The sequence below is a fragment of the Ahaetulla prasina genome, chromosome 13 (genome assembly GCF_028640845.1).
Source record: "Ahaetulla prasina isolate Xishuangbanna chromosome 13, ASM2864084v1, whole genome shotgun sequence".
Taxonomy (NCBI): Eukaryota; Metazoa; Chordata; class Lepidosauria; order Squamata; family Colubridae; genus Ahaetulla; species Ahaetulla prasina.
The window spans coordinates 22,299,832-22,326,935 of NC_080551.1; the positions used below are offsets into that span (position 1 = coordinate 22,299,832).

Here is a 27,104-nt window from a genome sequence, read left to right on the forward strand (position 1 = left end):
CGCATGCTCACTGTGTATCTTCTTTTTTCCCCCCCCCTTCAACTTCAGCAACTCCCTCCTTCCTTGTGTACGCCCCCGGAAGTCAAGCGGAGACCAAAACACACTTTTTTTTTTAAACAAGGAAAAACGTTTCACGCATGCGCGCCCTTCTCACCTCGCTGCTCCTCCTCCTCCTCCTCCGGCCGGCCGATGAGATCACAAGGTGTGAGGGGGCGGAGCTTACCCTTGTCACATGCAGAAAGAACGGCGCCTCGCCCTCCGGGCGGCACTGCGCAGGCGCAGCCGGAGCAAGAAGCGAAGCGGGGGGCGGAAACCAGGCCTTCCTCCCGGAAGTGTGTGGTTTCTGAGGGGGCAGGGAGCGGACCGGGGTGAGAACAGGTGCGGCGGGGGTCTTCGATCCCGGGTGGCGGGCGAGGAAAAAAGGAAAAAAGGGGCCATGTCGGCCTTCGACGCGAACCCCTTCGCGGATCCCGTGGACGTCAATCCCTTCCAGGTAAACCAGGCCGAGCTTCGGGTCTCCCCCCCCCCCACACACACACACTTTGGGGGCGAGTGGGGAGAGGGTAGGTAGGCCTCACTATAATTGTGGGCGGGGGAGGAGGTATATATACTTCATGTGAGGGGGGCAATGAAGTAACCTGACCCCCCCCCCATGGGGTCTGGCAAGGCACCCACCCCATGCCCCACCCCACCTGCTACTCCCCGCCCCATGAGTTGGTTAGGACTACAACTCCCATCGTTCCCAACCGCCCCTGGGCTGGGAATTCTGGGTAGGGGGAGGTTGTTCCAGAGGGATTCGTGGGTCTGGGTCAGAGGAGGAATGAGGGGGATGGTTTTTTGTTTTTTTTTGCTACCTGGCACCCCAATTTTGTGGCCCTTTTTTCAGCTGCTGAGCTTTTTCCTTCGACTTTAGATTTTGCTTTTTTTTTTTCCCTTGTAGAGGAAAAATTAGCCCTAGGAATAGTGGCCGAGCAAAGGTTTCCCCGTCCTGCCCAGGCACATCCAATGCCCCACCTGGTACTCCCCGCCCTGTGAGGAGGTTAGGACTACAACTCCCATCGTTCCCAACCACCCATGGGCTGGAAATTCTGGTTGGGGGAGAAGGGGTTCCAGAGGGATTCGTGGATCTGGGTCAGAGGAGGGGGGCTGGGTTGTTGTTTTTTGCCACCTGGCACCCCAATTTTCTTTTTCAGCTTCTGAGCTTTTTTCTTCGCCTTTAGATTTCGCTTTTTTTTTCCCTTGTGGAGGAAAAATTAGTCCTAGGAATAGTGGCCGAGCAAAGGTTTCCCCGTCCTGCCCAGGCACACCCAATGCCCCACCTGGTACTCCCCGCCCCGTGAGGAGGTTAGGACTACAACTCACATCGTTCCCAACCACCCCTGGGCTGGAAATTCTGGTTGGGGGAGAAGGGGTTCCAGAGGGATTCGTGGATCTGGGTCAGAGGAGGGGGGCTGGGTGGTTGTTTTTTGCCACCTGGCACCCCAATTTTCTTTTTCAGCTTCTGAGCTTTTTCCTTCCGCCTTTAGATTTCGCTTTTTTTTCCCCTTGTGGAGGAAAAATTAGCCCTAGGAATAGTGGCCGACCAAAGGTCAGCTGGGTTAAACCTGGATCTGAACCTTGGTTTCCTTGTCCTGCCCCAGGAAACTCCCAAGCTGCCATCCACAGGGGCCAAAGTAGAGGCGAAACAGGATTTATGCCTGTTGTAAGCCACTCAAAGTTACTCAACAGTGAGATGGGCAGCTTACGCCTTTCAGAAATAAATACAAGGAAATAAATAACTTTTTCCCCTCCTTTCCCCTCCCCTCCCCTCCCTCTCAGGAAAAAGATGAAATGTGCTGATTTTTAGTGAATCTGATTTCTAAGGAAAGTGTGATGATCTGTTTCCTTAACCCAGGGAGGGGACTCCATGTCTTGGCCACTTTTACGACTTGTGAAGCTTCCAATTCCCAGAATTCCTCAGCCAACATAACCGGTTGAAGAATTCTGGGAATGATTGAAGTCCAGGTTTCCGAGTTTGAAAGACCCCGCCTTCATTGATGTCTCCAAAGAAGTAGCCGTGACAGTCCCTTACAGCCAAAACAGCATTTAAGGGTTTTGTGGTATTTTAAGAGCCAGGAGGAAAGCTTTTTTCTTCTGTAATCCCCACCCTGTTGAAACTTCATTTCCCCCCAAGCTGAGGCTGGTCCCAACCCCGTTAACCTGAATTAAATGTCCTGAAAACATTTGTCAACAAATTTGGGGATCCCATGATAGTGAGAAGCTAGTGAGACAGTTGTATGTTGGTTCTCCATTGCACACTGTACATTTGCCGTCATTTGTCTTCTTTTTTTCTTTAAAGTGTGGTTTAAATGGTTTTTTTACATATGTGTTTTTGTTATGTACGCATACATTTTGTTATGTATGCTGCCCAGACTCTCTATGTGAGATACACATGTGACATATAAATAAATTGCAGTCAACTCAATTTAAGTAAGAAATGTGGTTGCCCCTAACGTTCATTGCGGTTTCAGCTAATTTGGACAGCTTCCTGCTTTCTTTCTAAAAAATTCCTATCTTTTAGCTGGGTGAATGCTTAACATTGGCCCTAGGAATAAGAACAACAGTTGCTTCTGTTCGCGTAGCAAATAAGCCATTTTGTGCTTTAACGTGATAGCTTGGTTCCTGTATTACTGCAAGCCACAAACTACCCATCTCTGTTTTAGCATACAGTAGTGTAGTGTGTTGCATTTAAAACCAATGGGGGTGTTGAAGTTGAAGCCTTAAAAGGAAGAGGGTTTAAACTGCACTGCCTGTCTTGAGCTTCTTGACGAAAGATGGAGAGGGGGAAAAAAAGATAAAATGTAAACGTGATTGTGCTTAATAGATTGGTCAGATTTGTTTCAAGTAGCTCATTTCTCCAGTATGGAAATGCTGTTTCCTTTGTTGGATGTATAGATAATATAACAACGCAGAAATGATACTTGTTCTTGGAGGTGGATACTAAACAAGGATTGTAGAGGAGGCTCCGGATCTGCTGTTTGAGGTTCCCTAATCGGAGTAAATAACTGTTCAGCAAGTTATGTAGGAGCAGACCCACGATTACATGATTTTCTTGAAATATTAGCTAGGTTTTTGGGATTGCACTGCTGAATCTCAGCAAGCTTTTGCTGCTGTTTTGTTCCACTTTGCTAAGATATTTCCTGCCCTATTTTTCAAAGTGTTTTCTTCATCTTTTTTAATGCCCTGCTTGTGACCTTTTAAATGCAAGCTATATGTTGTGGTTGTTAGTTGCGAAGTCGTGTCCGACCCATCGCGACCCCATGGACAACGTTCTTCCAGGCACAATGTTTGCTAAATATCGTTGAAACTGCTGTAAGGAGTGTTGTTATTCGTAATCTGGCACAGATTTCATCATCTCTTTTATTTGATTTTACAGCTTTTAAGACATATTTCCTGTCGCTTTCCTCATAATTCTGTTGAAAAGCATGGATTTCTGCTGCAAAGGCTTTGAAGTTTGCCGTTCCAAGTCTCTAACAATGGAACAGAACCTGCGCCAGATACTTATTTTTTAGAAGTTTTTACCCTTCGTTGTAAATTGATTTAGACATAAGAGGAGTAGGGATTTCCTTTTTTGAAGATCAGTTTGTAATACCTTTTTTTCCCAGAGGTTAGCTTAATTTATGGATTTGGGATGAGGGTGGAACAAAATTACTCCCATTTTGGAACTGTGAAGAAAGTGGAACGTGAACGTAAGGTTTATGATGATCTGGGAGCGATAGATAGCGTGATTGTCTCTGTGCATCTGGGCAGCTGTTTGAGGTAGGCCAGCTCAAGAAATGGAGACAGCGGTGATGCCAAGAATTCTACTCAATTGTTGTAGGATCCTATATACAGGTAGTCCTCAACTTAAGACCTCAATTGAGATCAAGATTTCTTGTTAAAGTGAGACATTCGTTAAGTGACTTTCATCTCATTTTACGACCTTTCTTGCCACAGTTGTTAAGTGAATCACAGCTGGTGTTACGTTAGTCACCCGGCTGTTAAGTGAATCCGGCTTCCCCATTGACTTCGCTGGTCAGAAGGTCGCAAAAAAGGGATCACGTGACTCCCGGGACAGTGCAAAACCGTCATAAATGCGAGTCAGTGGCCAAGCGTCTGAATTTTGATCACGTGACCATGGGTGTGTGTGTGTGTGTGTTGCTACAACAGTCACGTCAAGTGTGACATGAGTCACAGTCAAGTGTGAAAAAGTCATAAGTCACTTTTTTTTCCATCAGTGTGAAAAGCAAGTCGCTTTTACCAGTGACATTGTAACTTTGAACGGTCACTAAACAAGCTGTTGTAAGTTGGGGATTACCTATATTTCAGAATCTTGAAGGCGTCTTCAAACTTCTCTCTGCCTCGCTCCATGTTTCTCAGCCTTGCCCACATGGAGATCTGTGGGCTTCCATCTTCCAGAATTCTTTGTTTGGAAGTCCACGGCGTGATGGCAAGATTGAGGAAAAGCGATCTCATCTGACGCTAAATCAAGGCAGGATCCTTTTTGTCTCCTTTCTCACAATTCCATCACTTTCTGGACCGTGTAGCCTCTTCTCCGTTGTCCTTCCTCAACGATTGCTCTTTCCTATCTTTTCCGAGGTCAGCTCTAAATTCCTTTATCCGCACATTAGATCAGGGGCAGTGGTGGGATTCAATTTTTTTTTTACTACCGGTTCTGTGGGTGTGGCTTGGTGGGCGTGGCATGGCTTGGTGGGTGTGGCTTGGTGGGCGTGGCAGGGGAAGGATACTGTGAAATCTCCATTTCTTCCCAATCAGCTGGGACTCAGGAGGCAGAGAATTACATGAGGGTGGGGCCAGTCAGAGGCGGTATTTACCGGTTCTCCAAACTACTCATAATTTCCACTACCGGTTCTCCGGAACTGGTCAGAACCTGCTAAATATCAGGGGTCTCCAAACTTGGGAACTTTAAGACTTGTTGGACTTCAACTCCCAGAATTGGGAATTCTGGGAGTTGAAGTCCAACAAGTCTTAAAGTTTCCAAGTTTGGAGACCCCTGGATTAGATAGCATAGGGTGGTTCCCTTGTCTTCCTACTTCCGCTTAACGCCGTCTTGGAAAGTTACTTCCAACCTTGGAAGAAAGAAGTTTATAGTTTTATTGTTTTTTTGGGGGGGGGAAGATTCTTTTGTTCTAACGTCACTTTCAAAGAGTCAGCTTTTTGTCCTGCAGAATTTTTTGTAACGCTTTTCTTAATCTAGGGGAGACATGATAGCTGTGTTCCAATATCTCAGGGGTTGCCACAAAGAAGAGGGAGTCGGGCTGTTCTCCAAAGCACCTGAGGGTAGAACAAGAAGCAATGGGTGGAAACTGATCAAAGAAAGAAGCAACTTAGAACTAAGGAGAAATTTCCTGACAGTTAGAACAATTAATAAGTGGAACGACTTGCCTGCAGAAGTTGTGAATGCTCCAACACTGGAAATTTTTAAGAAAATGTTGGATAACCATCTGACTGAGATGGTGTAGGGTTCCTGCCTAGGCAGGGGGTTGGACTAGAAGGCCTCCAAGGTCCCTTCCAACTCTGTTGTTATGTTATGTTATGTTAATCCATTAACTTCTCTTTCCTCGTGACAAGACACGAGAATTGTTAACTTAAGGCACCCGAGTCGACTTGCCCTTCCTTTCCTTTACTGAGGGCTCGTCGGAAGGAATTTTTACTAATATAACTAATGTTATCTCCCGCAGATATTTTCATGCTTGCGAAATGTAGCATCTCCACTCGGAAAATACTGTGCCTTTTATTCCAGATTGCAAGCTTGGTAGGAAGATAACTATTGTAACTTTTGGTGCAAGGCTTAGGAACTTTTAGGTATGGCTTTTGTTAAAATAAATAAATAAAAACAAACATGAATTTATGACATTGGGAAACCTTGTATCTAATGAAATGGACTTCAGCAGGGATTTTTACCATTGGAAAGTTTAGTGATTCTTTGAAACCAGCGATCTACTTGAATTTCTTAAATAATAGATTAATCTTTTCATGTTGTTTTACTTCTGAGATTAGCCTGTAGGGTTTTAACTATTGCTTGGTCCAGTTATTCCTGCACAATTCGTAACTCATGACACCTGTTTTTACAAAAAATAGAACTTATTGTTGTTGTTAGTTGGAAGTCATGTCTGACCCATTGCGACCCCATGGACAAGGTTCCTCCAGGCCTTCCTGTCCTCTACCATCCTCTGAAGTCCATTTAATCTCCCGTCAACTGCTTCAGTGACGCCATCCAGCCACCTCGTTCTCTGTCGTCCCCTTCTTCTTTTGCCCTCAATCTTTCCCAGCGTTAAGCTCTTCTCCAGGGAGTCCTTCCTTCTCATTTGGTGGCCAAAGGATTTGAGTTTCCTCTTCAGGATCTGGCTTTCTAAAGAGCAGCCAGGATTGATCTCCTCTAGGACTGACTGGTTGGATGGCCTTGCAGTCCAAGGGACTCGCAGGAGTCTTCTCCAGCACCAGAGTTCAAAGGCCTCCATTCTTTGATGCTCAGCCTTTCTTGTGGTCCAACTTTCACAGCCATACATTGCAACTGGGAACACCATAGCCTTGACTATACACACTTTAGTTGGCACGGTGATGTCTCTGCTTTATAGCATGCTAATCTTTACATAATTAATAGCAAAGCTTTCGATGCAAACTAAAAATAGGAATTCCCTATTCGTGCCTACGCAAGGGATATAAATCTCTAAACTTTTAACAAGTTGGTTCCTTGACAATTAAAATTCTTCGAATTCTGTCAAGAGGGCAGGAAGAATTTCAGCTGGGCTGGCTGGTTGTTAGCCTTGCATTATACTAACCCCGCCTGCTAAGCCCAGATCCTCATATTGGCAATTCAGAGCGGGCGAGAAAAAGTTGATTTCAGTTAGGGTTCTATGGTTCTAACCCCAAAGAAAGCTGCTTAACCCAACATCCAGCCGCCGTGTGATTGCATCCAACACATTTCTGTACTCTCACAAAGGCAACTTGACTCTGGGCCAGAGACACACATGCCCTCCATTTGCACAATCCCCAGTGACTGATACAGCCTTTTTCTCTGAACAGTTCCTCTTTTTTTTTTTTTTTTGGCAACGCCAATCGGCTGATTGACAGAAGATATCCCTATCCTCAGGAAGCAAGCCGTTGGGCTGAGCCAGCTATTGCAGCCGTGTCTGGCAGAGCCCATCTAGTCTCAAAACAAAATGTCTCAGTGCACTTAGCTGGCTTCACACTGTTGACTGATGTGTTGTCGCCTCCTTATATTGCCACGTGTCCTTTTTCTCCCTCACTTTTGAAATTCTGAAGTTGTTAAGTCCTTGTTGCCTCAAGAGCTGTTTGGTGGTGAGTAATTCCCCTTGGGGAGTTTCTCCCATTTCTAGAAGAGAACCTGAATCTAAATTTTATTTTTATATAGGTACATATACATATATATAATCATATACATATACATATGTGTATATATATGTGTGTGTGTTGTGTGTTTGTGTGTCATCTTGGAAAGGTATCTTTGTTTGCCAAAGGAGTTGGCAGCCGGAATCTTAAGGTTTGTTTTCTTGAACTGGGCGTGGGAATGTGGAGCAGAGGCTAAATTACTCTGCTGCTGCACATAGGTTTTGTAATACATAGCGGAATAATTCCCAAGCCTTATAGGGAAAGTCTCTGTGGCACACAACATGGCTAGATAACTGTCTAGATTGGGGTGTCCAACTGCGGCCACTTTAAGATTTGTGGACTTCAACTCCCAGAATTCCCCCACCAGCCATGGAATTCTGAGAGTTGAAGTCCACAAGTCTTAAAAGTTGCCTAGGGTGGACACCTGTGGTCTAGAGTTTAGAGAGGGTGTTGTAGAGACCTTTACAACATAGTTGTTGTGGAAGACACACTCACTCTCTCACAGACAGACAGACAGACAGAGGCAAAAAGATATCAAGATGTGACGGAAGCCTCCAGAAAGTGAGCTAGAATCTCTCTTAAGGGGCCTTTGTGAAGCCTTGAGGGCACATTTACAAATTAAAACAACGCTGATTTGCAGCCTAGCTTCCTTTTAATGTTTTGTTCTTTCTTTTTTAAATTGGAATGTATGTATGTATCAGGGGTGAAATGCTCCTGGTTCAGACCAGATCGCCTGATCCAGTAGCAATGGTGACGGGTGGTTCGGAGAACTGGTAGCAAAAATCCCTGCCCGCCCCCCCTGCCCAGCTGAGCCGCGCGATCATCAGAGGGTTGTTTTTTTTACTTTTAAAAGCATTTTTTCTTCCAACGAAAAAATTCTTTTAAAAGTAAAAAAAAAAGCCTCTGATGATTACATGGCTCAGCTGGGATCGTCAGAGCCTTTTAAAAGCATTTTTTCTACATCATCTTTGGCCAAAGAGTTTGTAAAAAAAATGATTTTAAAAGGCTCTGACAATCCCAGCTGAATTGCCTGATCGTCAGAGGCTTTTTTTTTCTCTTTTAAAGGCAAAAAAAGAAAAAGCTTTTAAAAGAAAAGAAAAGCCTCTGACGATCAGGCAACTCAGCTGGGATCCTCAGAGGAGCCTTTTAAAAGCATTTTTTCTACAACCTCTTTGGCCGAAGGGGTTGTAGAAAAAAATGCTTGTAAAAAGTTTTTTTAAAAAAAGTTGACCATGCCCACCCAGTCACATTATTCCCCTCACCAAGCCACACCCACAGAACTGGTAGTAACAAATTTTAGATTTCACCACTGGTATGTATGTATATATAGATATAAATATATAGATGTAGGTCTTTGGTTATTTGGGTTTTCTCCCGCGTAAAATTGGAAGTGTCTTGGTGATGTTTTGACGAAGTCTCATTCGTCATCTTCAGGCTTCAGCTTCGTGCTTCTGGGAGCACGAAGCTGAAGCCTGAAGATGACGAATGAGACTTCGTCGAAACGTCGCCAAGACACTTCTAATTTTACGTGGGAGAAAACCCGAATAACCAAAGACCTACATACAAACACCCGCGAAAACCTCAGAAAACAAATATGTAGATATATAGATATCTCCAAACTTGTTCTGGTCTCTTAAGAAAATGGTCTGGAGTGTTTTGGTGTCCATGCACTAGGCTTCTTCCCCTATTCCACCCTGTTCAGGAAGTTCAACTTCCACACTTAGGCGAACTCTGGGTGACAAAACGAAGTGATGCAATTCGCGAGCCGCCTCTCTTCCTCTCTATAAAGCGTAATTTCAGTAAAGCTGCCAATCACTCAGCAGACTTTCAAGTTTGTTCAGCCTGTTCTATGAGGTCTTTTTCAGGATGCTGCTTCTCCCATGATATTAAATTTTGTGGCTATTTAAAGCAGAATCTATGTGTCTAATTGCTGTGCTTTGTTTTTATTTTAAAAATTCCATTAGGTGGGTTCAAGTCGTGAAATCCGTGTTCCGGTACTATTGGGTTCTTTCCCTTTCTAATTTTTTTAATTCTGAAGCAAACTTTTCTTTAACTTTCTCGAAAGGAAACTGTTATCTTCTTGGTCCTAGAAATCAAATATCATCAAATAAAAATATGATCCTTTAAAACGGAGTGTTTCGGGGGACAGGTAGTCCTCGACTTATGACCACAATGGAGGCCAAAATTTCTGTTGCTAAGGGAGACACTTGTTAAGTGAGTTTTGCCCCATTTTGTGACCTTTCTGGCCACGGTTGTTAAGCGAATCCCTGCCGTTGATAAGTTGGTCACACGGTCGTTAAGCAAATCTAGTTTCCCTGTTGACTTTGCAGAAGCCAGGTTCACTTAACCGAGTTACTCATTTAACAACTGCATTGATTCCCTTAACAACGGTGGCAAGAAAGGTCGTACAACGGAGCAAAATTCCTTGAACAAATGTCTCACTTAGCAACCTAAACTTTAGGCTCCATTGTGGTCGTAAGTGGAGGACTACCTGTACTGGTTTTCAGGCCTCTTTATCTGCCGTGTGTACCCGTTTCCCTCCCTGGGGTGATTCACAAAGCTGTATAACAACATTGCTTAAGATGGGAGTGTCAGGACTTGGGCTTTTTGCCCAAAGTTATCCATTAAACAGAGTTTGCAAAGTTCACTTATCCAGGCTAAGTTGTAATAGAGGCTTTTTATGTTGTTTTTGCACAGGGAGATGCAACATTTTGGTGGCCAAGGGCCCCCTTTGCAGTGGGAGGGTTGGGGGCCACAAAGTAGGTGTGGCTACGCTTGGTGGAACTCAGATTTGGAATTTGAAATTAAGAATTTTCTTCATTTTGGGACTAACCTGCCTGTTTTAGGGTTTATAGCAGGAGTGAAATGCTCCCGGTTCAGACCGGATCGCCCAATCCGGTAGCGATGGCAGGTGGTTTGGAGAACTGGTAGCAAAAATTCCTCCCCCTCTCCCCCCATGCCCAGCTGAGTTGCCTGATTGTCAGAGGCTTTTGTTTTTTTTTAAAAGCATTTTTTTGCTTTTAAAAGATTAAAAAAAAGCCTCTGATGATCGCACGGTTCAGCTGGGATTGTCAGAGCCTTTTAAAAGCATTTTTTCTACAACCTCTTTGGCCGAAGAAGTTGTAAAAAAATGCTCTTCAAAGGCTGTGCCAATCCCAGCTGAGTTGCCTGATCATCGGGCCGAAGAGGTTGTAGAAAAAATGCTTTTAAAAGTAAAAAAAAAAAAAGTTGACCATGCCCACTCAGTCACATTGCCCCCCTCCTCCACCAAGCCACACCCACAGAACCGGTAGTAACAAATTTTACATGGTTTATAGTTGCCCACTTGGGAGCACCGGAAACTACCATTGGTTCTTAGCCATCATAGTTAGCGGGAGGGGTGGGGTTTCTTGACATTTTAAATGTTAAAAGGCTGGGTTGGAGTAAAAAGGCTGGGTCTGCAGACTGCCTGGCTGCTTTCAAGGAAATGTTTTCCAAACTCGGCAACTTTAAGATGTGTGGACTTCCACTCCCAGAATTCCCAGCCATCTTAAAATCCACAGAGTTGAGAAACACTAGTTTAGACTGTTTTTTGTTCTTTTTTTTGCATTTTTATCCCACCCTTATCCGAAGACTCAGGGCAGCTTACACTATGTCAAGCAATAGTCTTCATCCTATTTGTATATTTATATACAAAGTCAACTTTTATTGCCCCCAACAATCTGGGTCCTCATTTTACGTACCTTATAAAGGGTGGAAGGCTGAGTCAACCTTGGGCCTGGTGGGACTAGAACCTGCAGTAATTGCAGGCAGCTGTGTTAATAACAGACTGTCTTAGCAGCCTGAGCCACAGAGCCACACAGACTGTAAACAGAACGCATCCAAGAACCTCATCTAAAATTATATATACACCCCTGGCATGTTCCAGGAAACCTATTAATATTCTCCTCCTCCTCTTTTTCTCCTCCAGGATCCTTCGGTCACTCAGCTGAGCAACGCGAACCAAGGTACCCTGGATGAATTCAATCCCTTCTCGGAGAATTCTCGGCAAGTAAGTTCAAGGGGTAGAGTCAGCCTTGAACGGCCCACGATGGTGGCATCCCTGCGGGGGAGGGGGATATTTCTTTGATTCTCTACATCTATGACACATAGTTAGCAGTGGTTTTATATGTGCTTTTAAACGATTGGATGGGGAGTTGCCCAAAGCTGGTTGAAATAGTAATTGCAAGTAGACTTATATACCGTCCTTTTACAGCCCTCTCTAAGCGGTTTACAGAGTCAGCCTCTTGCCCACAGCAATCTGGCTCCTCATTTTACCCACCACGGAAGGATGGAAAGCTGAGTCAACCTTGAGCCAGTCAAGTTCGAACTCCAGACTCTGGGCAGAGTTTGCCTGCAGCGCTGCATTCTAAGAGGGAGGGGAGGGAAGGGAAGGGAAGGGAAGGGAAGAATAGCACTTACAGAGTCAGCCTCTTGCCCACAACAATCTGAGTCTTAGGTGGCCACATAAATATTTTTTAAATAAATAATTAGGAGCCGGTTGTCTTATCTGTTATCTCCCACTTTCTGATATCTGCTCCCTTCCTTCCCATCTTTTAGGTTTTAGTTATAACCTGTATTTTTACATGCATGCTTACATTCATTTTTATTTTGAAGTTGCAAGCCGCCTAGAGAGATACCTTGCGGGGTGACAGACAAATTGCATAAATAATAATATTTTGCTCTCATCCTTTAGGCAAATGCAGCTCAGACCATCCCAACAACACAGCCTGCTGGCGCCTCTCAACCGGCGGTGCTACAGACTTCTGTGGAGCCCACCCCACAGGTGTGTCCCCTCTTCCCCCAATTTATTCCTTGCATTATTAGAGTCGGTCTCTGCAGGACTTCATCCCATATCCTAGAGCTATCCCATAATAGACAGGCCCATGTAGTGCTGATCAAGGTGGTAATCCTCTGGAAAAGGTACCTTAATATCTTTTTTTGGTGCATTTTGGGGTTGTTTTTTTGCCTCTGTTCATAAGGAATAGGAAACAAGCTTGTGTTCTGGATATTTTAATCTGGAACACTCCTTGCCACTCCCCTCGTCCAGTTAGGTTGGGATTCCAACTCCAACTCCCCAAGTTCATAGCTAGCTAGCTTGCTTGATGAAAAGATTCTGGGAGATGTGGTCTCTGCACATTTGGAGGAGGGCCAAGAGGAAGAAGGCTAATGCGACATGTGACCAGGGTGGATTAAATCAATCACCTGCCATTGTCACTTCTATTTCACTCGGGTAAACTGGAATATTTCCTGCCAAACCCCTCTCTAATTTTAGAACGGCGCTGGCCACCGAAGGAGTTCTGCTGAAATTTTCTTCGTCTCCCTTTGTTCATTTTTCGCTTCTCTCTTTTGCCTCTGGGGTCCTCGGTGCTCTCTGAGCTTGGTAGTTTCATCCCCAAACTGGATAACATGACTTTGCTTAAATCCCTTCCTCCAAAGAACACAAAATCAAAGAATATTTAATTTTCTACCTACCTTTGAATGAGGAAAGAGGTGCGTTAAGTAGATTCCCGGTGGTCGTATTTTCCACGTGCAGTTTTTCCTCTTCTTCTCTTGCCTGATTTGTCTAACCTGTTTTGAGTGCCACTTACTCAGTTGCAGAAGCTAGTGGATCAGGCCCGTCCCGTAAGCTTAGAACAAGCCTAGTTGTGTGTTGCAGCTGCTGCTTAGACAGGCCAGCAAGTACCTGACTCCTAAATTCATCACAGCAAGTTCAGAAGGTTCAGAGAGGCAGAAGTTGCTAGAGGACAGCAGCGGTCAGAGTCAACGGCAGGTAAAACGCAAAGGGTAGCAGATGCCACCAGCAAAGAATCTTGCATCACTTCCTCTAGGACAGGGGTCTCCAACCTTGGCAACTTTAAGCCTGGGGGACTTCAACTCCCAGAATTCCCCAGCCAGTTTGGGGAATTCTGGAGGTTGAAGTCCGCCAGGCTTAAAGTTGGCAAGGAAGTTGGCTGGGGAATTCTGGGAGTTGAAGTCCACCAGGCTTAAAGTTGGCAAGGAAGTTGGCTGGGGAATTCTGGGAGTTGCAGTCCGCCAGGCTCAAAGCTGACAAGGAAGCTGGCTGGGGAATTCTGGGAGTTGCAGTCCGCCAGGCTCAAAGCTGGCAAGGAAGTTGGCTGGGGAATTCTGGGAGTTGCAGTCCGCCAGGCTCAAAGCTGGCAAGGAAGCTGGCTGGGGAATTCTGGGAATTGCAGTCCGCCAGGCTCAAAGCTGACAAGGAAGCTGGCTGGGGAATTCTGGGAATTGCAGTCCGCCAGGCTCAAAGCTGACAAGGAAGCTGGCTGGGGAATTCTGGGAGTTGCAGTCCGCCAGGCTCAAAGCTGGCAAGGAAGCTGGCTGGGGAATTCTGGGAATTGCAGTCCGCCAGGCTCAAAGCTGGCAAGGAAGCTGGCTGGGGAATTCTGGGAATTGCAGTCCGCCAGGCTTAAAGTTGCCAAGGAAGCTGGCTGGGGAATTCTGGGAGTTGCAGTCCACCAGGCTCAAAGCTGGCAAGGAAGCTGGCTGGGGAATTCTGGGAATTGCAGTCCGCCAGGCTCAAAGCTGACAAGGAAGCTGGCTGGGGAATTCTGGGAGTTGCAGTCCGCCAGGCTCAAAGCTGGCAAGGAAGCTGGCTGGGGAATTCTGGGAATTGCAGTCCGCCAGGCTCAAAGCTGGCAAGGAAGCTGGCTGGGGAATTCTGGGAATTGCAGTCCGCCAGGCTTAAAGTTGCCAAGGAAGCTGGCTGGGGAATTCTGGGAGTGGAAGTCCGCCAGGCTTAAAGTTGCCACGGTTGGAGACCCCTGCTCTAGGAAGTTACAGGCCCTCCTTGACTTACGACCTCAAAAAGTTCCGTGGTTCAGTGAGACATTTATTCAGTGAATTTTGCCCCGTTTGAGTGAACATGCCACGCTTGTTAAGTGAATCGCGGCAGTTGTTGGGTTAGTCGCATGGCCGTTAAGCGAATCAGGCTTCCCCCTTGACTTTGCTCTCCAGAAGGTTGCAGAAGGGGATCACGTGACCCCCCCCCCCCCCGGGGCACCCGTCATAAATACGAGTCACTTGCCGAGTCTCCAAACTTTGATCATGCGATCACAGGAACTCTGCAGTGGTCGTGAGGGATGAAAACATGTTTTCAGTGCCGTCGTAACTTCCAACAGTCTCTCTAAACAAATGGTTGTAAGTCCAGGACTACCTGTAATCACTTCCCCCCCCCCTGCCCACCCCCAAGGGATCCTGCTTTACGTCTTTATTCCTCCTGATGGTAAAACCCATTTCTCTTCTGAGATCTTAGTCCTTCCCTGATGCTGTTTTTGGAATTACGTTTGGAACAAGGACCTGGGAAAGTAGAAAGGGAGAGTCGGCAATATTTGCCCCTGGAGGGAGAAAGCTCAAGAAGTTCTTCTATCAGCACTTCTGAAATTCTTTTTTATTTCGTATGCACAATTTTCTAGAAAGCCGATCACGAAACATTGGCTGGCAAATACATTTTGAGAGCCTGGAGTGGGGTTGTTTGTTTCTTTTTTTTTCTTTTTTTAAAAGATTGGCTCCTTGGAAAAACCTAGAAACAGATAACCAAATTCTTCCAAAATCCTAAAATTTAAGTATTTAACGATGCGAACTATTTATTTCTTAATTCGTAGATACCACCCATGTCCCCTCACACAGTTAGCTCCCGGTGGAAAACCTAAAGGCCTAAAAGCCTCATAAAATTGCGATACATCAATCAGAAGAGCCCAATAAAACCAAGAATAAGAATAAATTATACGTTTAAAAGGCTGGGTTGGAGTGAAAATGCTGGATCTGTAGAACGCCTGTATGCTTTTTTAAGGCAGCACTTTCCAAACATGGCAATTTTAAAGATGTATGGACTTCCACTCCCAGAATTCCTCAGCCAGGAGAATTCTGGGAGTTGAAGTCCACACATCTTTAAAATTGCCAAATTCGGGGGGGAAAGCTGTTTTAAGGACTGGAAAGCAAAACCTCCACTCCAAAACGATTATAGGTACAGGTTCTTTCACTAGCACCCCTGCCCATCCCCTAGAATTTTCTTTAACCCTTCCCTCTCCTTTTCTAATAATCTTTTATTGCTTCTCCCGGCCTTTAGTCTGTGGCCTCCGCAGCACAGGCCGGGCTTCTGAGACAGCAAGAAGAATTGGAAAGGAAAGCTGCGGAATTGGACAGAAAGGAGCGCGAACTGCAGAACAGCGCAGCCGGTTTCGACGGTGAGTAATAACAAGAATAACAGAGCTGGAAGGGACCTTGGAGGTCTTCTAGTCCAACCCCCTGCTCAAGCAGGAGACCTTATATCATTTCACACAACTGGTTATCCAACATCTTCTTAAAAACATCCAGTGTTGGAGCATTCACAACTTCTGGAGGAAAGTTGTTCCACTGAATAATTGTTCTCAGTATCAAGAAATTTCTCCTTAGTTCTAAGTTCCTTCTCTCCTTGATTAGTTTCCACCAATTGCTTCTTGTTCTACCCTCAGGTGCTTTGGAGAATAAGTTGACTCCCTCTGGTCTGTGGCAACCCCTGAGATATCCAAACACTGCTATCCTGTCACCCCACATTCCCCTTTTCATTAAGCTAGACCAGGGGTCTGCAACCTTAAACACTCAAAAGAGCCATTTGGACCCCGTTTCCCACAGAAAAGAAAACACCGGGAGCCACAAAACCCTTCCCGGTGCCTGACTATTTCTTGAGCAGCCACAAAATTAGGATATGTAGTTGAATTAAATGTTCTGTTTTCTTCTGAAACTTTTCTTTTCTTGGATTTATCCATGGTTGGCCTACCGGGGGTTGAAAAGTTCAATAAATCGCGTGCTGGCAGTTGTGGCACATATTTTGAGTGACAGGGAGCCGCAGCAGAGTGGTGAAAGAGCCGCAGGTTGCTGACCCCTAAGCTAGACATACCCAGTTCCTGCAACCGTTCTTCATATATTTTAGCCTCCGGTCCCCCTAATCGTCTTTGCTGCTCTTCTCTGCACTCTTTAATGCTCAACCCCTCCCCATCCCAAATAAATAAACGAGCAAGAGGTCTACTTCAACACCCTCAGTGTTCTGTCCCCCCTCGCCTCCGTCCGAGCGATGGCTTAATTAGCCGGCACTATCAGCTCTGGCAGCAAACTGGCGAGTGTCTGCCAAGTGACTCTGTTATCTCCCTTGATGCCGATGAGTCACCCAGGAACAAACAGCACTTCAGCTCTTAGTTAATCAGTTGATTTTGCCTGCTACGAAGAGGCATAGCAGCCCTCGCTGGTTTTATATCCTGTGGGGTGTGGCTCCATGACTCAGCACTTCCTAGGCCTGCCCCACCCCTGCCTCTGTTGTTCCCGCCTCTCCTGCCTACGAACCTAGGGTCTAGCCAGGCCTGATTGCCATCAGCTGGGTCTGGAGGCGTGGCCTTAGGGGGAAAGAGTCAGGGGACGGAGGCCTCGTTATCTCTTCCACCTGGCCTACCTCTGGCGCCTGGAGCTGAGCCAGGGAAGCCAGTGCTCCCGAGGTAAGTCCTGACGGTCCTTCCCCCTCACTTTCCAAGTCACTTTCTGGCAGGGGGCCCAGCTCGGGGGGCGCAGACACAACACTCAGGTTTCCAGATTCTGACTCCGTGGTGGAAGCCCTTCCCGAAACGTGTTCTCTTTTCTCCACTCCAGCAAAACAGAACAACTGGCCCCCGCTTCCGAAGATCTGCCCCATCAAGCCTTGCTTCTATCAAGATTTCTCCGCGGAGATCCCAGCTGACTATCAGCACATTTGCAAAATGATGTATTACCTGTGGATGTGTGAGTAAAAACGGTGAAGCGAAAGAGGCCACGAAGCTTTCTCCGTTGATAACAAAAACATTGGGTAGTTGTGACCGGCAAGAGACGGTCCCTCAGATAAATTTGGTCCCAACCCATAAAAGGGCTTTAATCAAGATTTAACCAACAAGAGTTTAGAAAGCATTTTGCAGAGTGAGGTCCCAAGTATTTTGGATAACCTGGTTCATCAAACGGAGCAGGGGTGAAATGCTCCCGGTTCTGACCGGATCCAGTAGCGATTATGGCCGGTGGTTCGGAGATCCAGTAGTGATAGCAGAATAAAGCTCCACCCACCTGCCTGGGTGTCATTACTTCCTGGTTTTAACTAGGAAATAATATAGTTTTTTTCACACGCATATGATGCGTGGGCACATGGCGTGTGCACTTTCAAACCGGTAAGGGAGGTAAGTAGATTTCACCCCTGAAACGGAGGTATGATTGAAGGAACTTGGCTGAGACTCCCTGTCGTGTCCCCCTCCCCGTCCGACGACCGGGTCTAGGAAGTCCGTATCAGGCGTGGCAACGAAGCCTCTGCAGCTTTGCCAAATTCCTTCCAGATTTCTCAGGGCAGGCAGGAATCCAAGTTGTGACTTCAGCAAACTAGATGAGACTTTGCTTGACTCAAAGTTGGAATGCCAAAAGCAGGTCCTTTATATAGGCTGTGGGGTGTGGCTCCATGACTCAGCATTTATCCAGGCCTGCCCCTCCCTTTCTTCTGCTGGCATCGCCTCTCAGATTCCGAAAGCGAGGATCCTCCCACTTTGAATTGTCCTCTGCTGTTTGAGAAAGGGAGGGGTCAGAAGGAGTATGCCCGAGTAATTCCAATCCGTGGCTGACTTCCTCTGATGGCTGAGCCAAAGGAACACACACAGTATGAGTGAGGTTTGTTTGTTCATTGCTGACATCCTGTCTGGGCATGGGGCCAGGGCCGGGGGCTGAAGGCATGACAGGCCGTTCATCTTCATTATCAGACTCAGAGTCTGATAGCAGGCCCGGGAGGAGATGGGAGGGGCCTGGCTGAGGAGAGGAGGGAGGACGAGGCACAACACTCCCTCTTCAGATAAAACAGTCTCTGAATCACGTCTTTGCAATGCACGGAGGCGTTGGAAAGCAGAAAAAAAATACCCCTGGAAGGAGAAATGATTAAAAAAAAAATTTAGACTGTGCAAAAATGAATAGATTAACTATGATGATTAAAGAAAGAGAGGATTCAGAATATTTTAAGATACGGGACCAATTTTACCATTGGTTAGAGAAAAGACATAGATAAGCAATGGATAATTATGTAAGAAAATGGTATAATTAGCCTATTTGTGAAAAAATGGTAATCGATTAAACTGAAGTGAAGAAAGAAGAAGAACAAAAAGAGGGAGCCAGGAAGGAAACACGAGATGTCACACGGAAGGAAGGAATGATGTACTAAATTTTTGTTTGTTGATAAAATAAATAAACTTTTTTTATAAAAAAAAAATGAAATAAAAGAGCCCTTGAACCACGTCCTTGCAATGCACAGAGGCGTGTGACCGCTCCAGATCTTAAAATCCTTTGCAGTGACAAGAGCATCCGTATTTGTCGTCCCCATGGGCCTCGAAGAAATCCTTTTGCATTTTGGTTCTTTAGCCAAGCTTTTTCGCTCATTTTTCTTTTTTCTTTTTTTCTCCTGGCCAGTTCACTCGGTCACCCTGCTGTTAAACCTCCTCGCCTGCCTGGCGGAGTTCATGGTCGAACCCTCCAAGGGTTCGGATTTCGGCCTGTCCATCTTATGGCTCGTCCTGTTCACCCCCTGCGCTTTCCTGTGTTGGTATCGGCCGGTATACAAGGCTTTCAGGCAAGTACCACTTCCATCCCACCCGCAGGGCACCTAAGGTTTAAAAGCAGGGGTGAAAATGCTCCCGGTTCGGACCGGATCGCTTGATCCGGTAGCGATGGCGGCGGGTGGTTCGGAGAACTGGTAGCAAAAATCCCTGCCCCCCCCCCATGCCCAGCTGAGCCATGCGATCATCAGAGGTTTTTTGGTTTTTTTTACTTTTAAAATCATTTTTTCTTCAGCCGAAAAAATGCTTTTAAAAGTAAAAAAAAAAAAAAAAGCCTCTGACGATTGCACGGCTCAGCTGGGATCGTCAGAACTCTTTAAAAGCTTTTGTTCCTCTGGCGATCCCAGCTGAGTTGCCTGATCGTCAGAACCCTTTAAAAGCATTTTTTTACAACCTCTTTGGCCGAAGAGGTTGTAAAAAAAAAACCTCTGACGATTGCACGGCTCAGCTGGGATCGTCAGAACTCTTTAAAAGCTTTTGTTCCTCTGGCGATCCCAGCTGAGTTGCCTGATCGTCAGAACCCTTTAAAAGCATTTTTTCTACAACCTCTTTGGCCGAAGAGGTTGTAAAAAAAAAAAAAACGTTTTTAAAAGGTTCTGGCAATCAGGCAACTCAGCTGGGATCGTCAGAACCCTTTAAAAGCTTTTTTTTCCTCTGGCGATCCCAGCTGAGTTGCCTGTTCGTCACAGGCTTTTAAAAGCATGTTTTCTACAAGCTCTTCTTTTAAAATGCTTTTAAAAGTTTAAAAAAAAAAAGTTGGCCATGCCCACCCAGTCACACACACCCCTCCACCAAGCCACAGAACTAGTAGTAACAAATTTTACATTTCGCCCCGTTTAAAAGGGCCCGTACTTGGGACAATCCGGCGGGACAGACCCTGGCTTGACTCTCTCTCTCTCTCCCTGTCTCTTTCCGCAGGTCCGACAGCTCCTTCAGTTTCTTTGTCTTCTTCTTCATATTCTTCGGCCAAGTAATTGCCCACATCGTCCAGGCTGTGGGTATCCCTGGCTGGGGGAGCAGGTAAGCCCCGTGGCAATCCCGAAGCCCTGATGGACAGAGCGGGCTCTTCCACTGGCAGACGAGGAGGGCTTGCTGCCTTGGGGGTCGTCGTCCCCCCACCCACTGACCCCTTTTCTAAAGCCTCTTCTGTGTTTTTTTTGTGTGTGTTTTTTTCCCTCCTGGTCTGCGGCTTCCACAGATCCCAGCTGAAGCACCTCTAACTCCATGCTTCCTGCCCTCAGTCCTCGCCCGGAAGGCCTGTATTTCTTCTAACCTTTTCGAACGCATTCGCCCCCCCCCCCGTGCTTGTGCTCATCTCCTCCTCCTCCTCCTCCCCCTCCTCCCCCCTTGCATGTTTTCTGATCCGTGAATGGTGTGCGTGCTTCTCTCCCTCTCTCACCGTCTCCTTCACTCACCCTCTCCCTCTCTCCTTCTTTCTTTCTCTCTCCCTCTCTCCCTCCCTCTCTCTTCCCCTCTCTCTTTCTTTCTCCCTTTCTCCTCCTCCTCTCTTCCTCCCTCTTTCCCTCTCTTCCTTCCTTTTCTTTCTCTTTCTCCCCCCTTTCTCCCTCTGTACCTCTCCCACTCCCTCCCTCTTTCTTCTCTCCCTCCCTCCCTCTTTCTCCCTCTCTCTTTCTCTCTCCCTCTCCCTCTCTCCCCTTCTCCTCTCCCTTTCCCTCTCTCCTCCTCTCTTTCTTTCTCCCTTTCTCCTCCTCTCCCTCCCTCTTTCCATCTCTCCTTCCTTCTCTTTCTCTTTCTCCCCTTTCTCCCTGTCCTCTCCTCCTCTTTCTTCTCTCCTCCCTCCCTCTTTCTCCCTTTCTCCCTCTCTCTTTCTCTCTCCTCTCCCCTTTCTCCCTCTCACTTTCCCTCCCTCCTCTCTCCCACTCTTCTTCTCCTCCTCTCCACCTTCTTCTCCCATTCTCTCCCCACTTCCTCCCTCTTTTCTCTCCCTCTTTAGCTCTCTACCTTTCTCCCCTTTGCTCCTTTCTCTCTCCCCCTCCCTCTCTCCCTCCCTCTTTCCCTCTCCCCTGTCTCTTTCTTTTTCCCCTTCTCCCTCTCTCCCTCTCTCCCCTTCGCCCTCTCCCTTTCCCTCCGTCTCCTTCTCCCACTCTCTCTCCCCAGCCCCCTCCCTCTTTCCCTCCCCCTTTCTCCCCCTTTGCTCCTTTCTCGCTCTTCCCCTCCCGCTCTCTCTCCCCCTCTCCCTTTCTCTCATTCATTTTCCATCCCTAGCCGTGTTTTCATTTCTCACTCACTTAGCAGTCCTCAGCCTTCATCCCTGTCACCCTCCACCTTCTTCTTCCTCATGAAAACCGAGTCAAATCTGGGGCAGGAGGTAGTTTGTACGTCCTGAAATCATTGGACTTGAAGAAGTCAACCAGGGAGGGAGAGAACGATGGAGAGGCCCCGAGCAGTCCAGATTTCACGCAAAGTGGACTTTGCAAATTGAATTGGTTGTATAAGTTCTGGCTTTCATCAGGAGGCAACCCGCCCCCCCCCCTCTCCATAAAAGCTCTTAGACTATCTTTACAGAGGTTTCTGATTGTGCAAGGAGGATTTTGCCCAGAACTGACAGCTAGTCTGGTATTTCTGGATCTTGGGTGTGTCAGTTACACGTGCAAAACTTACCAGCGGTATCTGTAGACTTACCGTGACGCTGCAGTTTATGGGACAAGAAACCCAACTGCATCTGCGAACCAAGTTGGATATGTTCAGTGGGTCTGGCTTGATAGAAGGCCGTTTTATTTTTATTTATTACATTTATTTCCTGTATCAATTAGCAAAGCATCTTGGACTCAAAAGCAGAAACCCTCTTCCTTGGTTATCCAATTATGGACAGTTCTTGGATTAAAGACTTGGAATTTGGTTAATTACTGACTGTCTCAAAAGTGCCTTTTCAAAAGGCAACTGATTTTTCCTTGGAAGATGTTTCGCTTCTCATCCGTGAACCTGCCAGAACTGATGAAGCTTCTTGGACGAGAAGCTAAATGTCTTCGAGGAAAAACCAAGAAAAGTCCAATCGCCTTTTGAAAAAAGCACTTTTGAGAAAACCGTGACCTGGATGACTGAGGATCTCCATAGACAGAATAACGGAAGGGACTTCGGAGGTCTTCTAATCCAACTGCTAAGGCAGTCTGTTATTAACAGCAGCTGCTTGCAATTACTGCAGGTTCAAGCCCCACCAGGCCCAAGGTTGACTCAGCCTTCCATCCTTTATAAGGTAGGTAAAATGAGGACCCAGATTGTTGGGGGCGATAAGTTGACTTTGTATATAATATACAAATGGATGAAGACTATTGCTTGACATAGTGTAAGCCGCCCTGAGTCTTCGGAGAAGGGCGGGATATAAATGCAAATAAATAAATAAAAAAAAAACCCGGCTCAGGCATACCATTGCAAACAAATGGTTGTCCAGTCTCTTCTTAAGCACCTTCAGTGTTGGAGCAATTTCACAATTTCTAGACATTTATTCCTAGCTACTACCCGAAGTGAAAGCATGACACTTTTTAGACCAAACAGGCCTCTCTAAGAGAAAATTCTGCAGCACAAGAGTTATTTGTTCACTTGTTCAGGTAGCTTCTTAGAGGAACCTGGTTTTTTTTTTATTTGCATTTATATCCCGCCCTTCTCCGAAGACTCAGGGCGGCTTACACTGTGTTAAGCAATAGTCTTCATCCATTTGTATATTATATACAAAGTCAACTTATTGCCCCCAACAATCTGGGTCCTCATTTTACCTACCTTATAAAGGATGGAAGGCTGAGTCAACCTTGGGCCTGGTGAGACTTGAACTTGCAGTAATTGCAAGCAGCTGTGTTAATAACAGACAGACTTAGTCTGCTGAGCCACCAGAGGCCCAATAATTAAGGGGCTTTGATACCACTGGCCTCCAGGCTTTGCGGTTTGTTGTGGCCCACCGGCAGCCAGCAGAGCTGGCAGCAGAGTCGGGCAGAGAGGAGGTTGGGGAGGAACTTGGGCCAGTCCTGGGGGCTGGGGAAAGCTTGGACGAGGGCTCTGCATCGGAGGCAGAGAGGGAGCTAGACAGCAGTGAGGCAGAGGAACACCTGGAGCCCAGTGTGTGCATGCGCAGAGCTGCCAGAAGAAAAGAGCAACTCAGAAAGCAGGGTCGACTCAGGAGTAAAAGCCACACCTTGGAGGTGATTGGCCCCTCCCATAGGAAACAAAAGAGGAGCGAACGGGGAGGGGGCTTTTTCAGGAAACAATTTGTTTGTTCCATGACTCTGAGAGGCTCTGTGCCAAGTTTTGCCTTGTACTGCAGTTGGAAACAAGTTACGTGGCAGCTCGCCAGGCGAGATAAGGTGTGTTGAGAAATATTCCTTTGCAAAAATGTTTGGACAAACCTTGCTGACTGTGAATGAACGTAATTCACAGTCGTGTAAATAGGAATTGATTGCCGGGATCAATTCCTGCCTCCTTGTTTAAGGGAGCCTCAGTCAGAACACAGTCTCTTGATTCTCCATTCCCAGTGCAATCTGAATTCCTACTCATTCGGTATTTCCCCCCCCACATCTTCCTTTTTTTTTTTTTTCCTTCTTCTTCCAGTGGCTGGATTGTGGCCATCACCGCAACCCAAAACTGGGCCGTGAAGATTATCATGATGGTGGTTGCCATGTTCTTCACAGCCTGTGCCGCTCTCTCCCTTTTCCTGCTGAAACGAGTGAGTTGGGAAGACGGTTGATTGACAGGGGTCTAGAACCCTGCAGTCATTTCCACAGCAGTCCCCAAGTAGCCTTCCTTTCTTCTCCTTTTCCCATGGGCGTGGGGTGGTGGGGTGGAGCGGCTAAGCACATATTTATCTGTGCGGCAATTGGAGATCAACATCCCCCTGCCCTTTCTTCTTGCCGAGTGGGTCTGAATGGATTCCCCCGGTGCCGAATATCCGAACGGAGCCTAGTTGTCTACCCCACTGATAACAGGTAGTCCTCGACTTACGGGCACACTTGAGCCCAACAGTTCTGCTCCTAAGCGAGACGTTGAGTTTGGGCCCCGTTTTACAACTTTTCTCACCCTGGTGGTTAAGTGATATCACTGTAGCTGTGAAGTTAGTAACACGGCCGTTAAAATATGAGCCTGGCTTCCCCATTGACTCTGCTTTGTCAGAAGGTCGCAAACCGTCGTAAGTATGAGCCGTTTGCCAAGCATCTGAATTTTTGATCACATGACGCTGCAACGGTCATAAACGTGAAAAACACTCATAAGTCAGGTTTTTTTTAACCGCCGTTGTAACTTCAAACGGTCATTAAATGGACTGTTGTAAGTTGAGGACTACTTGTATGCTTCTAGAACACTTGGAGCTTAATGCTTTTCTTGAAGACATTTCTGTTGTGTCTGCTTCCCCGAGCCTTACGCAGCTAGGTAACATCATCAGTCCTAGAAGGGAGGTGGGTTTTTAGAGGACGAGGAAGAAGAATAGGACTGTGGGATCCTTGGTGCTGTCTGAGTTTGGTGCTTTTCTTGCAGATGTTTCATTACCCAACTAGATAACATCATCAGTTCTAGAAGGGAGGTGGGTTTTTAGAGGAAGAGGAGGAAAAATAGAACTGTGGGATCCTTGGTTCTCTCTGACCTTGCTTTTTTTCAGGCAGACATCTCATGACCCAGCTAGGTAACATCATCAGTGCTAGTCCATGGGTTTATTGAACAAAATTGGCCATGGGGATGCTGCCACAGCTGTCAGACATGAGGAGCACCATAACTCTTGCTCAATGAAGGGTCATAATTCGACCTGGACAACATTTGCGTAAACGGCCGGCGTGCCGCCACCCTCCCGCTGTGCTGGTCTCCTCCAGCAGAACAAGGGATGGACGGTTGCCGGCTCCGGACCTGCCGGGCGGGGCTTTTATTGACCTTCTCGCCTTGCTTTCTCCCCTTCCAAAGGTCCACTCGCTCTATCGCCGGACAGGCGCCAGCTTCCAGAGAGCACAGGAAGAATTCTCCCAAGGCATCCTCAGCAACAGGAACTTTCAGACGGCCGCTAGCGGGGCAGCATCCACGGTGGCTCAGAACGCTTTCCGGGGAAACTGAACTTCCCCAGCGACGTTCCCGCTTCCGTTCCTCACGGTAGCTGATCGCTCACGTTCAGGCCATTCTCTCCCCACGGGCGCAGCCACGCCTTAACTCCCAAGAGGTTCGCGGGGAGTTTTCCCTCCAACTTTGCTCTGTCTCCATCCGCGTCTTGTTGGAAAGGGCAAAATTCGGGGTGCCTAACCTTCGGTTTGATTCCCCCCCACCTTTTCCTCCTTCCTTCCCTTCCGATATACTTTCTTTTCTTTTCTTTTTTTACTTAAAAACATGTATATTTCCTGCACTTTTCCCTTTCTTCCATTGCCGGCGTTTTGGGGAGAGGGGAGCGATTTTTTTGCACTCTTGACTCTCCCGCTGGAAGCATCACTGAACAATCCCCTTCCCCTTCCCAGCTGCTGCCTTGGATGTTGTTTTTTTTTTTAATTAGCCGAAGATCGTTAACCGCCAGCATAGAATGAACGTACCGCCCGTTTTTTCCCCCCTTGTGTATGTTTTCTGGGAGATGCGAAAAGATAACGATTTGTGGAAGACACTCCTTGCTCCTCCCCCCCTCTCCCCGACTTTCCCCCCCCCCCCCAAGCCAACAAAACAAACCAGGTTTCCTATCTGGGATTGAAATTTTGGAGGATGAAGTTTTTATTCACCAGCAACATTGGCCCCTGAGACGTTAGCAACCCGGATTTCAAAAGGAGGTGATGGGGTTTCAAATTAAACACTGGAGCAAATATTGAGTTGAAGGGGGCAACTATTTCTAATATGAGTGATCCTGGGTTGATTTTACTCAATGCCGTCACATCTGCTTTGGTGTCTCTTGCCCTCCTCGCCCAGCCTCCATACAACCGCCAAAGCAAAACAATTCTTCAAAAAGAGCACCTTAGCAAAAGCTCCTATTTCTCAATAACAATAAATAAAAAAATAAGCCTATGGAAACACCACCTCTGATTTTTACCAGATCTATTTCCCCCCCCCCCCCCCCCGGTTGCCAGCACCTCTGGTTTCAAAATAAAGTTTGGAGAGAAAGACGATGGGTTTTTAGCCAAGGCTGTTTTGGGGACAGAATGGATGACAGGCGGCTGCGTCCAAAATCTTAATTCTCTTTTTTATTCAACCCCCGAAGCTTGAATGACAGCCTTCAAAAAAAACATTCGGGCTCCCCTCAAGAGGCCCGTTTTGAGTCCTCTGAAAACGAATCAGTGTAAAAGGAAAACGTTAGAAGATCCCTCCTCACCCGATAGGCTTGATCGACCCGAAATTGGGGATATAGCTCTCAAAAACACTAAACGCTCTTTTTTGTTACTTCCGCCGACCTAATTCAAGTGATCCAAGATGCACATCTAAGGCTTATAAATATCTCTTAATAAATCTGATGAAGGAGGAGCGTTTCAGAGAACTTGCAATCTCGCTAACCAATTTTTTCCCCCCTTGCTTTTTACTCATTTAGGTAAACTTGGTGTCTTTCTCTCTAGTCCCCCAAAATACGTAGGTGTTTGTTGGGGTTTGTTTTTCCCCCCCATCACCGATGTTTCCAAAATCCTTGTGAGATTGGATGTACCCTGGTGCATCCCCAGGGAAGTATCTCTTGGTTTCTGTCTCTCTTTTTTATTATTATTCTTCGGAGATACGTAATGATGGCAGAAATGAGATTTTTTAAAAGAATAAAATAATCTTCCGCTCTCGGATGTATTTTTCACCTCTAATTTTTTTTTTCTGGTTGTAAAAAAAAATTGTATATGTCAAACTTTTGTGGTTAAATGCAGAATAAAAATATCAAGACTTAGTAGAAACGTGTTTTGTGTATGTGTGTATGTTTCTTTGAATGCTATTAAGCATTGGAACACTTGCTTTGTCCTCTTATATTTTGTTGCCGAAGAACTTGATGGCGGCCTTCAAAAGATAAAACGGGAGCAATGGAAACTGATTTCTGGAGGCAGCTGCCAACGGAAAAGTTTCATGGGATCATTTTCAGGCTCATCCTGTGCCAGGCTGAATCTTAGTGGCTGTTTGCACACCGTCCCAATTTTCTGACTTTACAAGACACAAGAAGTCACAACAAGAGGC

At 46.4% G+C, this 27,104-nt stretch overlaps 1 protein-coding gene across 1 annotated transcript; it reads left to right on the plus strand.

The window, feature by feature from the left end:
- The first annotated feature begins 339 nt into the window (after positions 1 to 339).
- SCAMP2 (secretory carrier membrane protein 2) lies at positions 340 to 26,834 on the plus strand. The gene is made up of 9 exons (XM_058156399.1): positions 340 to 493; positions 11,342 to 11,422; positions 12,107 to 12,196; positions 15,497 to 15,614; positions 17,047 to 17,175; positions 18,862 to 19,021; positions 19,926 to 20,027; positions 23,565 to 23,679; positions 24,900 to 26,834. Exons 1-9 carry the CDS (start codon positions 437 to 439, stop codon positions 25,044 to 25,046), a joined length of 999 nt encoding a protein of 332 aa, XP_058012382.1. The 5' UTR covers positions 340 to 436; the 3' UTR covers positions 25,047 to 26,834.
- The last annotated feature ends 270 nt before the right edge of the window (positions 26,835 to 27,104 follow it).